The sequence below is a fragment of the Pelophylax lessonae genome (assembly GCF_965119305.1).
Source record: "Pelophylax lessonae genome assembly, chromosome: 12".
Lineage (NCBI taxonomy): Eukaryota > Metazoa > Chordata > Amphibia > Anura > Ranidae > Pelophylax > Pelophylax lessonae.
The window spans coordinates 41,923,131-41,940,635 of NC_138779.1; the positions used below are offsets into that span (position 1 = coordinate 41,923,131).

At 43.4% G+C, this 17,505-nt stretch overlaps 1 protein-coding gene across 1 annotated transcript in view; it reads right to left on the reverse strand.

Annotated features, from left to right (window-relative positions):
* The window catches only part of LOC309568078 (opioid-binding protein/cell adhesion molecule homolog), a 656,963-nt gene that overhangs the window by 34,049 nt on the left and 605,409 nt on the right, over positions 1 to 17,505 (reverse strand). The window contains exon 4 of the mRNA XM_082273650.1: positions 1,612 to 1,737. Within this exon, the coding sequence (XP_082129776.1) occupies positions 1,612 to 1,737 (126 nt within the window). The remainder of the gene's footprint in view (positions 1 to 1,611; positions 1,738 to 17,505) is intronic.

Consider the following 17,505-nt stretch of genomic DNA (forward strand, 5'->3'; position numbering starts at 1 on the left):
CAAAGAGTGAAGAGGACCGGAGGGTGTAAGGCACAAAGTGCAGAGGTCAGAAGTGTGTAAGGCACAGAAGGCAGAGTTTAGAAGGGTGTAACACACCCATTGCAGAGGTCAGAAGGGTGTAACATACAGTGTGCATCGGTTAGGAATATGTAATGCACAGTGATCACGAAGGGATAACACACAGATTTCAGAGATCAAAAACAATTTATGCACAGAATTCAATGGTCAAGAGTACTTAATAAATATACTGCAGAGGTCAGGAGCAAGTAAAGCACATAGTGCAAAGGTGGTGCAATACGTTCAGCTGCAGCACAGTGATTTTAAGATAGTCTACCTTGCCCTTTGCAGCTGGCTCACATGATAGTCTGGCATCCATTACTTTCCCCTTCTCTTTGCCTGTGCTTTCTATGTATGCAGGCCTCCCAAGGTTTTCTGCCAGGCTACCGTGGTGCAGTGTAAACATTGAGTGGTAGTCTCTGACATTCAGGCAGCCCACAGTAAGTGTACAGCCAAGGCCTCCATTTAACAATCACTGTGTGCAATGGTCAATCCAGATTTCATGTATTGACCCACTGCACAGGACAATTGCTGAGTGGTCACCTGCACTGTGCATTTACTGTCAGCTGCTGGGATACCAGGGACAATAGACAATGCTGGGGATGCTTGTTTAGGGGGACAGATACCTCAAAATGGCACAATGGCATTCTTAGGCTGGGCTGTGACCAGTCTGAGCTGGTATTTACTTATTTGGGGTTCAGTAGGTTTTACCTAAGCCTGGTGGGTTGATTGTTGCCTTTTGCTGGAAGGAGGTTCAAATAGTAAGTGTGGAACGGAACAACCACTAGGTCATGAATATTTATCTGACTCAGTCAATCCCTGATGGCGTTGTTCAGAGGTAGGGTCTGGTGAGGTGATAAATGTTTAGGAACAGTTCTTTAGCACTCTATTTCCCCTGGGGCTCTCCTCCTGGAAGGGTGCGATTATCCATTTGTTTTTCAGGTGACCCGGAGCAAGAAGATGGAGGTAAGTATAATTTTAGGGTGGAACTCCACTTTAACACACCAAAAATCCAGTAAGCAACTTAAGAAAGTCTGGTGCTATGCAAAGTGTCCCTGAGTATTCACTTGTCTGTGCTGGGCATGCCCAGAAGCTGTGCAGGGATGACGCTGCGGCACCGGAAGTGACGGCGGGGCCGGTGCAGTGCATCGTGGGACGACGGTAGAGGATTGCGCTGGCTTCAAGCTGCCCACACCTGAGATGGCAGCGCTGGACAATACATTTTCAAGGTAAGTATTTCTTCTAAAAGGTAAGTGCAACCCGGGACAGATCAGAGGCTAGCCATTGTGGAATGCACTAGCCCTGACTGTCCTGGGGGTATTTTTATTAAAAAAAAAACTTTCCCAGGGTGGAACTCCACTTTAAGTACTAAAAAAGCATCAGGAAGTATTGGCCTTGAATATCAGTAAGTATTGGCCTTTGATCATGATGAACAATTATCTCTCATAGTAGATACCTTCATCTACTATCCTTACATAAACCGAGTGCAGAAACAACATTATACAGTGTCAGAGACTTGGGAATTGTCACAATCATTTTACAAGCTGTACTTACATTTCTCATGATAGTGTTTCCACGTCACAGCAGGTTCAGGTCTGCCAGTGGCTAAACATCGCAGAGTCACTGTGCTGCCCTCGTTCACTGTAATGTCTGAAGAGATATTCAAGATTTTTGGAGGAACTGTTGGAAAAAAGCAGATAGAATAGGATGAAGCAGGAGATAGAGAAAAGGAAGGGGGGGGTGTGCGTGGGGGGGGGTGACAGAGAGTGAGGGGGATGAAGGGTGAGGGAAGGTGAGAAAGGTAAAGGGGGTAGAGGGAGTAAAAGGGTAGGTGAAGAGAGAAATAGGGAGGGTGGAAGGAGTTGGGGGGGCAGTAGAGAGAGAAAGGAGGAGAGAGGAAGAAGAGAAAGGAGGAAGAAAGGGAGAGAGATGGGGTGGAGAGGGAGGAGGGGGAGAGAAAAAGGGGGTAAGGGGTGGGAGAGATGGAGGAGGGAGAGAGAGAAGAGAGAAAGGTGAGAGAGTGAGAGAGCGAAGGGGGGGGGGGTAGGAGGAAGCAGAGTTAGAGAGAATGGTAAGAGGGAAGAGGGATGGGGGAAAGGAAAGAAGAGGGATTCACTGAGAGAGAGGAGATAGAGAGAAGAGAAAGAAAAGGAGAAAGAGAAGTGTGTGTGGTTGGTTGGGATAGGGGATGTACTGTAAATGTACAAAACAAAGATAATACTAAAAGTTAGATTTTTTTATATGACCGCAATTCAGATGGTATGAAATCTCTATTACATTGTCTCCAACCTTTACCCAGATAATTCACAACACATCAGGAAACATTTAAATAGGGAAAAAAAATACTAAAAATAGTACTAAAGAGAAGAAAATTGCCCTTTTAATGGTAGAAATATGGCTTGAATCTGCCTGGGTGCAATGGACAGAACACACGCCTTTCCCGAATTACCGTAGAGAAATCATGGTGATGTGCCGTTTCTACCATAGAAATGTGATTTCACCTTTTATCAGTTTAACGGGAACTGGAAGGGTTAGCACCATTTCTGCGACTGAATGTGGTACAATGGAAAAAGCAGTAAACCATAGCAATCAAAAGTTCTAATTATTTTATATCACTATCTAGATAAGTAATAATTGGTTAGTACGTTACCTTTTTTTTCAGAGGGTTAGTGTTTGAGGTCATACACTGTACTGTTGAATAGAATATCAGTTTTGGACTGTGTAATGAACAGCACATATTACTGTACTTAGTTAAGAGTGAACCTAATAATTATGATAATTTATCATTTAATAACTGTTTTATCAGGAAGGATGAGTTTATCAGTTTCCAGCATCTCACTGTGAAGTAATTAGTATTAACACAACGTCAACTATGGGACTGCAGCTTCCAGATCTACCCTTTCAGCTGGTATCACAATCTTTCCACGTTTGATCTAAATTGTAATCTGGTTTGTTTCGTCAAATCTCTCTCTACTTGGCACAAATGGGAGCTGGATATTCTAAGTGGAGATTATTACAATTAAACGTAATACAAGATAATTGACGACAAATTAACCGCAGATTCAGACATCTGTCTTATAGTTTATGGAGAGTTTATGTAAAAGCCAAAGGCATCATTGCGAGTATCTAGAGAACGACATATTGTGATACCCTCAAAGGCTGACTGACAGCAGACTACAAGGGTTACTGGATCTAGAAGACCAGACAAGACTGAGTGAGATCTACTGGAATTACTGGAACTAGAAGGTGAGCACTGAGCAAGATCTACAGTAGAAGGGTTACTGGATCTAGAAGAAGTCCAGTGGTGTACGGGTGTGATCTACAAGGGTTACTGGATCTAGAAGACCAGACGCGAATGAGTGAGATTTACAGGAATTACTGGAACTAGAAGATGAGCACTGAGCGAGATCTACAGTACAAGGGTTACTGGATCTAGAAGAAGTCCAGTGGTGTACGGGTGTGATCTACAAGGGTTACTGGATCTAAAAGAAGTCTGGCAGTAACTGAGCATTATCTACAAAGGTTTTCTGAATTCAGAGGAAGCTCAGCTGTGACTGAGTGGGTTCTCCATGGGTTACTGGGTCCTGCTGGATCTAAAACAAGAACAGCAGTTATTGAGTGGGTTCTCTAAAGGGTTACTCAGTTTTGTTGGATCTACAAGAAGAACAACAGTGATTGGGTGGGATTTTCAAGGGTTATTGGATCCAGAGGAAGACCAGTGAAGACTAAACCCAATCTTTCAATGTCACGGAATCTACAAAACAACGAGCAGTGACTAAGTGGGATCTACAATAGTTACAGACTTAGAGAAAGACCAGCAGGGACTGAGTGTCCTCTACAAGTGTCACTGAATCCAGGAAAACCAGCAGTCACCAAATACACTAAATAAGACCTACTGGATTTATAGTAAGACAACAAGTAAGTGTGATCTACAATGGTTGCTACTGTATATCAAGAAAAAGTCCATCCATGACTGAGTAGGATCAAAGAGTGTTATTAAAGCCAGAGCTGGATGGTCTAGACTCAGTCATTAGATTACCCCCAAGTCGTTATCTGTGAGCGTCAGTAGTGGGATCTCATATTAAAATAAAAGCAGAGTTGTAGTGCATCTTTATATTGTTGGCTCTGGAGAGTACATTCCTCTACATCTTATAGTATAATGGATGGATTATCCATGAGTATCAGATTTATAATCAGTATTTGTCTTTCTTTTAACAATTATACGATATTGTATGCCTTGTGCCAGGGCTTTTGCAGTAGAGGAGGCCATTGCCAATTTATATATTTAAACAACAGTATGATTTCAGCACACGTAAGGCTGCTGTTAAAGTAAGTACTTTGATAATGATATATTTATTTGTAATATACTATGGCATCCTTAGTATTTACTTAGCTACCCGTATAATAAATAGCCTGGAAACAACAAGTGGTGCAAATGAATAATTTCACAAAGTCACATAAAATACCATCATTTGTCACAGTGATAGAAAGCTGCATTTTGTAATGCTTGATATCATTATATCTGTATACACATCATAAGAAAAAGCAAGCAATTTATCACGCAGCTGCAATGCCTTCCAATGAGGATTGGGTGACATCTTCATGTTGAACTATAAATTTTCAAATGGAAATGACAATACAGTAAAGGCTGGAGTAAAGCATGAAAGGTTGGTCAAAGTAGTCTATTATCAGTTCTGAATATTTTCCATTCAATGGATTTCATGTCATTTTGCAAGGTTCAAGGACAGGGAAATCGAAGAGAAATTTTTCAGAAAACTGGTATTACTAAAAATTTTAAAGAATGAAGCAACACCAAACTGACGTAGCAGACAATTGTCATTTCTTTATGTTTGTAGGCACCTCTTGCTATGAAAATATGCACATGGGACTGATATGCAAATTGTGCTAGAAGAAAATGTACTTAGTGCCCATAGCAACTATTTAGCTCTCAATGCTCAGACCAGTTTTAAAAATGAAGCAAGGATTCCAAGTGGTTGCTCTAAGCAGCAAACGTTTTCCTGTTAGCACACTCTTTCTACATCTGCCGCTTTGCATTTTCCTGGAAAATTATAGCTGATTCCAGAACTTTGTCTGCAGATGGTGCCCTGAAAATATAGGCCCTGTTTAATGGGAACTTGCCCAAAGGATCAACATGTGGTAATACGGATCTAATAGTGTATGGCAAGCTTCATGTAGGCAGGTTGAAATGTTTGTGTTCAGTTGGTTATCAAGCAGCCCGACCAGGCTGGGGAAAGGGTTAAACATTTTTGGCTCAGTTTCTTGGCTTTTGGTTTCGGTGAGCCCACCTTTATATAAAAAGGGGGGACAGCTAAGATCGAGAGCGCTGGAGAATGGGACATTGGTATAGGTGGAACACAGACTCACCTGTAAGTGCAAGTGTGGCTCTGAAGAAACCGGGAATCACAAGCAACATCCAAGCCATGGAAATTTCCTTTATGGACTCTCGCTTTACCGAGGTATGCCTGGGTCATTACTCAGTTAGGATTAGGGATAGGACGTTATTCGTTTAGTATTGCCATGATGCATTTTCACAGTAAAGTCATGTTAACTGTTCTGAGCCTGGTCTGAAGTTATTCAAAGTGATTCTGGCCTATTCCAAAGAACCTGGGTCTGTAAAGCACATGTGAGGTATGAAGCATTTCTACTGCAAAAGGCTAACTCAGCAAAGACAAGAAGAGCAGAGTCATTGCTATGGGTAACCAAGTGAAAGAAAAAAACCTCAGCAACTAGTTGTTAAGCATGGTACCTGGTAAGGTGACAGGTTCCCCAGTAGGGTTGGTATCCAATAGCAACTGGATCTGAGCCTGCGTTACAGAGATCTATGGCTGGGTCATGAGGTACGGGAAGGAAAGAAATAAGCGAGAGCATGCATGAGATCCACACTATGTGTATGGTGGGACCCCATTATGTTACTGGGAGTGAGGTAACAGAGGTACGCTGGACTGGTGGATTAGGCTCAGCACTTCCTTCCCAATGCAAACATACAAGTACAGTGTGTAGTAACTTTATTGCTGCATACAGAGAAGCTCATCACTAAGTCGGGGAACTGCCTTAAAGTGATACTAAACCCAGGACCCAGCATTCACTATATCTGGTCTCTTACAGTACACAGAACACGGAAATGTGATAGTTTTAGTAAATATAACCTGCTTAATACCTTTTTTCATCAGCAGTTAGGGCAATCTTAAGACTTCTATCTGTGTCTGGGTAAAGCTTGTAGGAAGAGTTTTCATTTTGCTCTGACTGTCCTATAAGACTGCAGGACTCCTGGCCCTCTGTCTGGACAGTGCTGATTGGCCGTGTGCTGATTACATGCACTCTCTCAAGAAATAAAAAAACTCTTCAGCAATAAACACCAAACTGAGCATGTGCTGCTTGTCCCCTAGCCTCTGTTCTAACAGCAGATGGGTTGGGGGACAGTGGAAGGAGGGAGAGGATCAGAGAAGACAGGATCAAACAGCCTTTCTACACAATGCAGAGGATTAACTCCTTCGGTTCCACAGTGAGTATAACAAGTATGCTTTACTGCATACACAGACTGATTTTACTGTTGTGGGTTTAGTAACTCTTTATTGTTAGACTTTTCACATTACCACAGTCTCTGCCTGGGCATTAATGAGTGTGCTCCTCACGAGAAATACCCCCGCATTTATGGGCGAAGATGACCTCGCCCACAACATGCTCTTCAAGCCACACCCGAGCACTTTGGAGGCGCATGGCAATTTTTTTTTTCAGTATACGCTATAGGATTGTGCAAGAAATGGAATACCTTTGGCTGTCCCAAGGAGAGTAGTAACGTGGCAAACAATGGCTGTGGCCAAATTGCATTAACAGCGGGGGACTTTTCTGACGAGGAATGGCAGAATATTCTTCTAAAAATACTGACTTTGTCTTTAATGCCAACACAACAACTTCCTCAGATGTTTATAGTATATAGAACATACCGAACACCTATTAAGCTGTTTCGGTGGGGAAGACGGGATTCTCTGGATTGTCCAAGGTGTCACCACACACCATCCGACCTCCTACACATGTGGTGGAGATGTCCCAAATTATTTAGATATTGTAGAGAACTGCTGTGCACAATAAATAATGTACTTGGACCCTAAAACGTGTTTACTGAGTAGTTTTTCGGATGAGGTAACGTCACTTATGGCAGACATATTATTAAATAGATTATTATTTATAGCACGAAAAAATAGCATTGAAATGGTTATCCTCCAGTCCCCTTTCTGCGGAGGATTGGAGATTTCAGGTAAATGATGCCTTGTTGAAAGAACAACAAATATACAAGAATAGAGAAATCCACAAAAGTTTTTTAAAATATGGAAGCCTTGGTTGGTATATCCAGATATGATTCCCTGTCTTTCACATCTTTCATTAGATGGGACAGACGGGGTTTAATGTGTAAATGTATGTTTAATATATTCTTTTTTTGTTTTGTTTTTTAATTTATTGGTATGCTGGGGTTTTCTGTGTGGGTCAAATGTTGTATTTCATATGTTTATATTCTACGGAATGAAAAGATGTAATAAAGATTATTGATAAAAGAAAAAAACAGTGGGGGGGGGGGGGTTGGACTTAAAGGGGCATTGTTAAATAAAACAAAGCATTCTTCTACCCATAAAATATGCTTAGATTGCTGTGACACAAGAGTCTCACAGACATGCATAAACCTCTGCACAATTATTTAAAAAAAAAAAGAGAGAGAGCTAACAGTTTATCATAGCCAACCTTAAAGAAGACTTTCATTAAAATGGCCAGGGACTGCATAGCAACCAGAAAATGTGGGTCGCGCTGTTTTAGACTGCACAATCCACCTCTCCCTATAGACCTCAGCATGCATGGTAACTTTGCTTCCTCCCGGGCTCTTGCTGACTCCACCCCCCAGTGATGCTGAACCCACCCCCAGACAGCCGCCTGCAGCTCGCGGGGGGCAACAGATTTGTGTGTGACTATTTTGGTTACTTGGGGAACCACACACCGGTCTGAATAATGTGTCCGGGTTTCAGGCGGACTGAAACCTGGACACATGATTCAAAACCTGGACTATCTAGGGAAATCCCAAGCAGATGGCAATCCTAGTGTAGTTGCAAAAGGACCTCCCATCAACACAACATGCATGTTTATCATTATAGGTACATAGGGCTGAAAACTCCAGTCTGTTCAAGTGACATACAAGGAAAGGGGGTGGGGGGGGTGGGGTAAAGGTGACCATTTAGGGATCTGTATGACCCTTCACAGACCCTGCATTGATTTTGTTTTCCTCTACATAATATGCAGAATACCATCTCACAGTCCACTCACAAGATTATCATAGCTGCCATCATTCTTTTCTACATGTATTGTGCACATTAAACAGCAGACTGAATGGTTGCTATGGGCAACATCACTGTTTTCAGAAGTGGGGAATATCATGTGGCAGGAACTGTTGCACCTGGCGTCCCCACTGACATTTCGTTCATCAAATAATATTACAAATGTGTAGTAATGATCAGCTTAGAAGAAAGTTCATGCTGCTGCCAGAGCTGTACAAAAAGTATTACCAATTAATCTAAGCAATTTTTACTAAGCAAACTGTACATTAAAATGCTATTAAAAGCATAAGGCCTTCTTATAACAGCAATCTTGTCACACAGAATTACATCCTAGATGCCTCGAAATATTAACTGAGCAGCACAAACTAACTACATCTCTGTCAGCGAATATCAGCCAGTTCCTAGCTTGGAGTCACATTGCAGAGTTGCGGAGCCTCTCTGTATGTAATTCCACACAAGACCAGTGATCCATGATGACTGGCCATGGGGATCTCAGGACAGGCACCACTACTCACAAACCTCAGCAGGGCTCCACATCACAGTGCTCACTCTGCTCCTGTACTGAGCTCTGTGTAGGTCACAGTGGCAAATCCACCATACTAATCAAAGCACTGATAGGGAAAGAGGGGGATGAAATGGGCAAGGAATGGGGACAGAGGAAAAATGAGGGCCAGGGATAGGGACTGGAGTCAGTGGAGGAATTAAGAGCAGGAGTGGGACTGTGTACAGAGGAGAAATGAGGGGCAGGGGCAGGATTGGGGACAGAGGAGAAATGAGGGGCAGGAGAGGGACTTGGGACAGAGGAGGATTGATGGGCAAGGGAGGGCCTGAACACAGAGGAGAAATGATGGGCAGGGGAGGGCCTGGACACAGAGGAGGAATGATGGGCAGGGGAGGGACTGGGGATACAGGAAAAATGATGGGAAGGAGAGAGACTGGGGATATAGGAGGAATAAGGGGAAGGGTTGGGACTATGTACAGAGGAGGAATGAGGGGCAGGGGATGGACTGGGGACAGCAAAGAAATGAGGGGCAGGGGAGGGACTGGGACAGAGGAGGAGGATGGGCAGGGGAGGGACAAAGGAGGAATGAAGGGCAGGGGAGGGACAAATGAGGAATGAGGGGAGGGGGGGGGACTGGGGAGAGAGGAGAAATAAGGGGCTGGGGACAGATGGGGAATGATGGGCAGGGGCGAGATAGGGGACATAGGAGGAATGAGGGGGAGGGACTGGGGATATAGGGGAAATGAGGGGCAGGGGAGGACTAGGGACATAGGAGGAACAGAGGGGCAAGGTAGGGACTGGAACAGAGGAAGGATCAGGTAAGAAGAAGGGATGATGGTCCAAGAAGAGATGGGGGAGAAAAGATAGGTTGGGTACAGAGAATGAATGTGGACAAAAGAGGGGCAGGGGAGAGACTGGGGACAGAGGAGGAATAGTGGGCAGGGGAGGGACTGGGGAAAGAGGAGAAATCATGGGCAAGGGAGGGACTGGGGACAGAGGAGGAATGATGGGCAAGGGAGGGATTGGGGATAGAGGAGGAATGGTGGGCTTGGGACGCACTGGGGATACAGGAAGAATAATGGGAAGGAGAGAGACTGGGGATACAGAAGGTATAAGGGGAAGGTCTGGGATTAGGTACAAAGGAGGAATGAGGGGCAGGGGATGGACTAGGGACAGTAAAGAAATGGGGGGCAGGGGAAGGACTGGGGACAGAGGAGAATGAGGGGCAGGGGAGGAACTGGGGACAGAGGAGGAATGAGGGGCAGAGGAGGGACTGGGAGGGAAGAGCAATGAGGGACTGGGGACAGATGAGGAATGATGGGCAGGGGGCGTGACTGGGGACATAGGACTGAGGGGAAGGGGAGGGACTGGGGATATATGAGGACTGAGGGGAAGGGGAGGAACTGGGGACAGAGGAGAAATGAGGGGCAGAGGAGGGACTGGGGACATAGGTCTGTCATAATTTTAAAGGGAGAGACTGGAACAAGGGAGAATGAGAAGGGATGATGGTCCAAGAAGAGATGGGGAAGAAAAGATGGGTGGGGTACAGAGAAGGATTGTGGAAAAAAGAGGGATGGAGAAGAAATCTGGACAGACGAACAATGGAGACCACAGAATGAAAAGAGACAGAGAAGGAATGGTAAATGGAGGGACAGGGGACCCAGAGGAAGGGCAGGGAACAGAGCACAAATTGGAGACAGGGCCGGATTAACATAGGGGCTATTGGAGCTGCAGCTCCAGGCCCTTTCCTTAGGATAGGCCCAGTCCAGTGGTGTGAGTAAGTCACTAAAGCTGCCCAGCTCTGCTTTGTGTGCAGTGTACATATGATTGATATGTAAATCACGGCGGCATTGATATGTAAATGGCAGCAGCAGTGATATGTAAAGAACATTTATAAGTATATCAAACTCTCTGAGCCCTGGTCCACCATCACCTTTCCTGAATGTCACTGACATTGGGGATGTACAGCAAGCACTGCCTGACACAGTTACTGAGCCTGCCCTCAGCCTGCACTGCAAAGCTGAGTAGATAGATTGGGGGGGCGGGGTTGTCCACAGGTAAACTGAGGAGGAACTAGTTTGGAGGACAAACATGACCAAAAAGGGGGTGTGCACGGGGGGCTGGGACACAAAGATGAGCAGAGGGATGTGGAGTTAAGCAGAGATGAAGGGGTTTAGGGTGCAGTGGGCAGTTTGGGTGTAGAGGTTAGCACAGGTGTACTGAGAGCAGGTGGATAAAGATGAAGAGATTAACAAAGAGGCAAGGAAGGGCCTGTCATAGTAAAAACCCCTGTTACATGGTTGGTAAGTGTAAGGCACCATTCACTTCACCCCCTCTCTCTCTCATCCCCTTCTCTCTCTCGCTGCCGTCTCTCTTTCACCCCACACCCTCTCTCTCTCTCTCTCTCTCACATACCCTCATCTCTCTTCTCTCTCTCTCTTTTACCCTTCCTCTCTCTCTCTCTCTCTCACCCCTTTCTCTTTAATTCATTTATTTAGATATTTAATTTATTTTAACAAAATTGTTCGCATTTTCATTTTATTTATTGCTATAAAAAGGCAAAACCAAAATCATCAGAACCAGGCCCATGATGCTCTTAATCCAGCCTTGCAGCAGAGTAATTAAGGGACAGAGGAGAGAGAGGGTTAGAAGTGGGATGGGGAGGGATAGGGGCCAAGAGAATTGATGGGTAATAGATTAAGGATGAAAACAGAAAAGAAATTAGCAATAGAGGAAGGGCAGGGAACAGAGGAGGGATGGAGACAAAGCAAAGATTCAAGACACCCTGCAAGAGATATTCAGAGATTGGGGACATACTGCAGGAGACGGTCCATACTGGGGACATACTACCGGACATTGTCAGTGATTCGGGGCACACTATAGGAGACATTCAGAGACTGGGGACATATTACAGGAGAAGATCGGAGACTGGGGACACAATACAGAATTGGGGAAAACCTACAGGAGAAGGTCAGGGACTATGGGTAGGCTACAAGAGATAGCCAATGACTGAATATTTGACAGAAGACAGTCAAAGGCCTTATTACAAAAGATGTTCAGATAAAGAGGGCATATTGCAAGAGATTGCTATAGATTACTGCCAGTACAGCCCCTGTACAAATAGATGCTTCCAAATGCATTTAATGGCTCCTATAGCCTGGGTGCTACACAAATAACATCAAAGGGCTGTAGGATGGGCACTAGGGCTGTATAACGTGTTCAGTGAGAGTAATTGCAGCTAACATCTTCAAAATGGTCAGAAAGGTGAAAGAGCCTCAGGTGCAGCACTCCTGGGCAGAGGTGTCCTGAGCATATAATAAGCGGTATGAGTATGAACTGTTAGTAGCCAGTGATGATCTCCTATGATTCATTATTCAGTCTGTTCTACAGAATACAATACACAACATCTGAAGCCCACCTTGTTGGAGCTTCCGCATCAATCACTAACAGACATCCACCTATTCTTCACCCCAAGGTTAACTCTGCTTCTACCTAATAATTACAAGCAACCATAATGGGTTTAATTAGGTTCATAAGAGGCTGGTTAATAGCACATTATTTAAAGTGAATATTGTATTACACCCAAATGATGCTCCAGATGTATGAGTGTGACATGTGGAAGGGGTACTGGTTCAAGAAAGGCAACACTCATTATAATTAATAATATCTAAATAAATGTGTTTAAGATATATATATATATATATATATATATATATATATATATATATATATATATATATAGTATATAAATACTGTATGTAGAATATGGGAAGCAACTGCTGAAACCTCAAAGCCATTTTCATATAGTTGGGGGAACAGTGTGTATCCAGCAGCCAATACTAGTAAGTGACGGTTTATTCCTAATTAGCACTTTTTATGTCTGTTCACTAATGAAAATCCAGTGTTTCTCAAAGTGGTCACCATAGCAATGTGCTCTATTAATAACAGTATAGGAAAGTGGTTCATACTATCAGTAAGTGAAATGTTTAGAGAAGGGCCCCTGGCTTCAGTTGTGTGGCCCTTGGTATCAGAGCAGCCAGTAAGCAAGCCCCTTTTATCATGCAGCAGTCAGGTCCCCGGTATCATACAGTAGATGGGTTTGGGGGCCTTGGTATAATAGAGTAGCAGGCGTGGGGCTCCTGGTAAAATACAGCAGATGGCGTGTGACCCCTTGTATAATACAGAAATAAAGCTTTGTAAATGTGGTAAAGCTTTACTTTGTAAAGAATACCCAGATGCAAGGAAAATAAAAAAAAACAGCATTTATGCTTGGACGTGATTGGAGGATGGAAATCAGCAGAGCTTTACCACATTTACGAAGCTCTGGCGAAAATGAGTGCAACTGCACTTGCAATGTGCACAATCTATTTGCCTTTACTAAATCCACCCCAAGTACAATACAGAAGCTGGCATGTAGCCCCAGCTATCCCAAATAAGCTACTATGGATAGTGTGCAACCCTGATCTCATAAATCAGCTGATAGGAGGACTCACACATCATACTGTTGTCTCTTATTTGATACAGCAAATGTTGTGGTGCCCCTAGCATCTTATAGCAGCCATTGAAGGGCCCCTATTTCCACACTGCAGCCAGAGTGGGCCCCTGGTATCATACAGTACCAAGTGTTGGACTTCAGGGATCATACAGCAAATCATTTGGGCCCTTGCATCATGCAGCATCCAATTTGGGACCCCTTGTATCATACAATAGCCACAGCAAGTGTGGGGCATTTTGTATCAAGCAGCAACCAGTGCTGGGCCCCTGGTCTACAGAACATAGCAGATCTATATCCTGCATGATGGCCCTCTGATGTCTCTGTATGCTGACAGAAAATGTACACTGGATTGTAACTGTTCAACCTTGTTCTAATATACAGGCAATATATTCCTATATTAGAAATAATTATCATTAAAAGTAAAAATAATACTTCATTTGTAGAAGGTGGTTGCCACCATCCCTATTGATAACAGTTTAAGTCCAAGGAGATCCTCTTTGTTGGCAACCAAAAATTATACTAAAACAATCAAACAGAAACTTTTTATATATAAATACAAAAGTTCCCATTTATTTTTATACATAATAAAATCTCTGCCATACTTTGTGGCAAGTTTAAAGTTTTTCACCAAATATACAACATATACAAAGGACATAGCACTTTAAAGGTACGTCCAGTTGCAGTCTGCTGTGCAGGATGTCAATTCACAGTAAATGTTAGGAATTGAAAAGATCCAACACGTTTAGAAACAATCCATTACTAGACCTACTGATTACAAACAATAAAGACCCAATCACGGATGTAGAAATACGGGGCAACTTATGAAACAGCGACCACAGGTCAACTGGATTTAGTTATAAATAACAGAAATAAGAAGCACAAGGGCAATACAAGGACATTGAATTTCAATACAGCCAACTTCCCTAAATTGTGCTCTTTGCTAGATGATATTAAATGGGATAAAATCTTAGGAACAAAGAACACGGAGGAAAAATGTTAGTGTTTAAGGAGCATACTAAATAAAGGTATTGGCCAGTGCATTCCAATGGCAAATAAGTTTAAAAGAGCTAAAATGTATCCTGGGTGGCTAAACTGTATTGCAAATATGCATGAAAAGCAAAAGAAAAAGCCTTCAAGAAATACAAGGCTGAGGGGTCATTGTCAGCATTCCAACAATACAAAGAATGCAAAAAGAAATGTAAGAACGCAATCAGGGCAGCTAAAATAGACCATGAAAGGCACCAGGAGGAGAGTAAAAAAAAAAAACCCACATAGTGGAGGAGGGTTAAAGAAATTATTTATATAAATAAAAATGTAAATATAAACAGTAAGAAAGTGAGGTCAGAACATTGAGCCCATAAGCCCCCATTCACACTGGGGCGACGCTACTTCGCACCGCGACCTCCAAGATCGCGGTGCGAGCAGCGCGCTGCTACCTCGGAGCGGCCGCCACGGACTTCGTAACATTGAAGTCTATGGCGGTCGCCTCCTGGTCGCCCCAAAGAAGCTCCGGACCCTTTTTCTGAGTCGGAGCGACTTGTGTCGCTCCTATCAGAACGGGTCCGCAGCTTCCCTATGGGAGGCGACCTGCGGCGACCTGTGAGGCGACCAGGTCGCCTCACAGGTCGCCCCAATGTGAACGGGGGCTAAAGGATGGTGAAAGGAATTTGGTTACAAAAGACAAAAAGAAGGCAAACGTGATGGGTGTCACGTCATGTTGATGTGGATTCACTCGATGTGGGTGACATGATCATTGTCTAATTAGACGCATGCAGTCTATAAACGCACACACCTGAGCAATAAATGTCATCTGACCACTTTTTGTTGTATGGTTATCATGCGGATGCGCCTATATTGTTGAGTGCTTCCAGAATGGATTTCCATGTTGTTACATCACAATGAACATTTCACTTCTCTTTGTTGTAATGTATGACTCTGCACTAACTAATTAAAATAAAGATTATATAAAAAAAGGCAAAGGATTTAAATGCATTCTTCTCCTCTGTTTTCACAAAGGAAGTAACCAAGAGTGTAATGTTAAAAACACGTCACAGAATGCACCCTCATGGCTAACAGAAGACAATATCATAGACTTGAAAAACTTAACATAAATAAGTCACCAGGACCAGATGGCTTACACCCGAGGGTCCATAAGGAACTCAGTAAGGTGATAGCTAGACAATTGTTTCTATTGCCAACGTGCCAACGTGGCACTGATATTTAAAAAAGGGCCGAGATATATTCCTGGGAACTACAGGCCAGTTAGCCTAACATCAATAGTCTGCAAGCTATTGCAGGGGATGATAAGATTTTAGAAATTGGTGTCATTAGTAGTAATCAGCACAGATTCATGAAGAATCATTCTTGCCAGATCAATCTATTAACCTTCTATGAAGAAGTGATCTGCCATCTAGATACAGAAAGGCCTGTGGATGTGGTGTATCTGGATTTTGCAAAGGCATTTGATACAGTTTCCCACAAACATTTACCTTACAAATTGGGGTCTGTCAGAATGGACCATAGGGTGAGTACCTGGACTGAAAACTGTCTACAGGGGCAGGTCCAAAGGTTGGTGATAAACAGTGAGTACTCTGAATGGTCCGGTGTGATAAGTGGGGTCCCCCAAGGATCTGTCTTGGGACCAATTCTGTTTAATTCAATCTTCAAAAGTTAGGCAGGGCAAATACTTCTGCGCAAGATGTGGAAACCTTACAAGAAGACCAAAATAAAATAATGGGGTAGACAACAGGATTCAATATTGAGTTAGTCCACCCTTTGCAGCTATACCAGCTTCAACTCTTCTGGGAAGGCTGTCCACAAGGTTTAGGAGTGTGTCTATGGGAATGTTTGACCATTCTTCCAGAAGCGCATTTGTGAGGTCAGGCACTGATGTTGGACAAGGAGGCCTGGCTTGCAGTCCCCGCTCTAATTCATCCCAAAGGTGTTCTTTCGCTTGAGGTCAGGACTGTGCATGCCAGTCAAGTTCCTCCATCCCAAACTGGCTCACCCATGTCTTTATGGTCCTTGCTTTGTGCATTGGTGCGCAATCATGTTGGAACAGGAAGGGACCATCCCCAAACTGTTCCCACCAAGTTGGGAGCAAGAAATTGTCCAAAATGTCTTGGTATCCTTATGCCTTAGAAGTTCCCTTCACTGAAACTAAGGGGCCAAGCCCAACCCCTGAAAAACAACCCCACACCATAATCCCCCCACCACCAAATAATTTGGACCAGTGCATGGAGCAAGGTCCACAAAGACATGGATGAGCAAATTTGGCGTGGAGGAAATTGACTGGCCTGCACAGAGTCCTGACCTCAACCCAATAGAACACCTTTGGGATGAATTAGAGTGGAGACTGCGAGCCAGGCCTTCTCGTTCAAAATCAGTGCCTGACTGCAAATGCACTTCTGGAAGAATGGTCAAACATTCCCATAGATACACTCCTAAACCTTGTAGACAGCCTTAGCTTGGAATGTACGTGTTTATATATCTGCCTCCAAAACTCTTGACAGGTCTTCCCAATAAAGGGCCTGCATTTGCATTGGAGAAGGTAAACAACAACTTTTGTATTGCAACTGACAAAGTGTTTCTGTTTGAGTCATTGTCCATTAGGTAACCTGATGTTGGTTTGTTCAGGTATAAGGTAACAATACAAACAGTTTCCACATGGGAAAGTGCCCCTGGTTTTACATGGATGTCTTTGCTTGTCACCCTTATATTCACTTCTTATTAGATGGTCTTTTAAATTAATAATACTCTTAAAGGCAATAGCAGGTGTGTCCAGAATAAATTGTCTCAAGCCTGGGTTATCCTTGAAGATAGACCAATATTTGGTGATAATCTTTCTCACTTGCTCATGTTCGTTTGAGAGTGTTAGAATGATTCTAGTTGTATTTTCCTTTAATTTCTCCTTCTATCCAAAAATGAACCTATTTCTCTTATGGTTGTTGGTCCGGTTAAATGCTTTTCTGAGGGGCATTTTTTTGTACCTTCTCAGACATAGCCTCTCCATTAATCAGCTTCAGTTTGAAAGTCTGTTTGATTAGTGCAATTTCGCTTAAGCCTAAGGAATTGGTTATATGGAATTGATTTTTTCAAAGCTTTAGGATGGA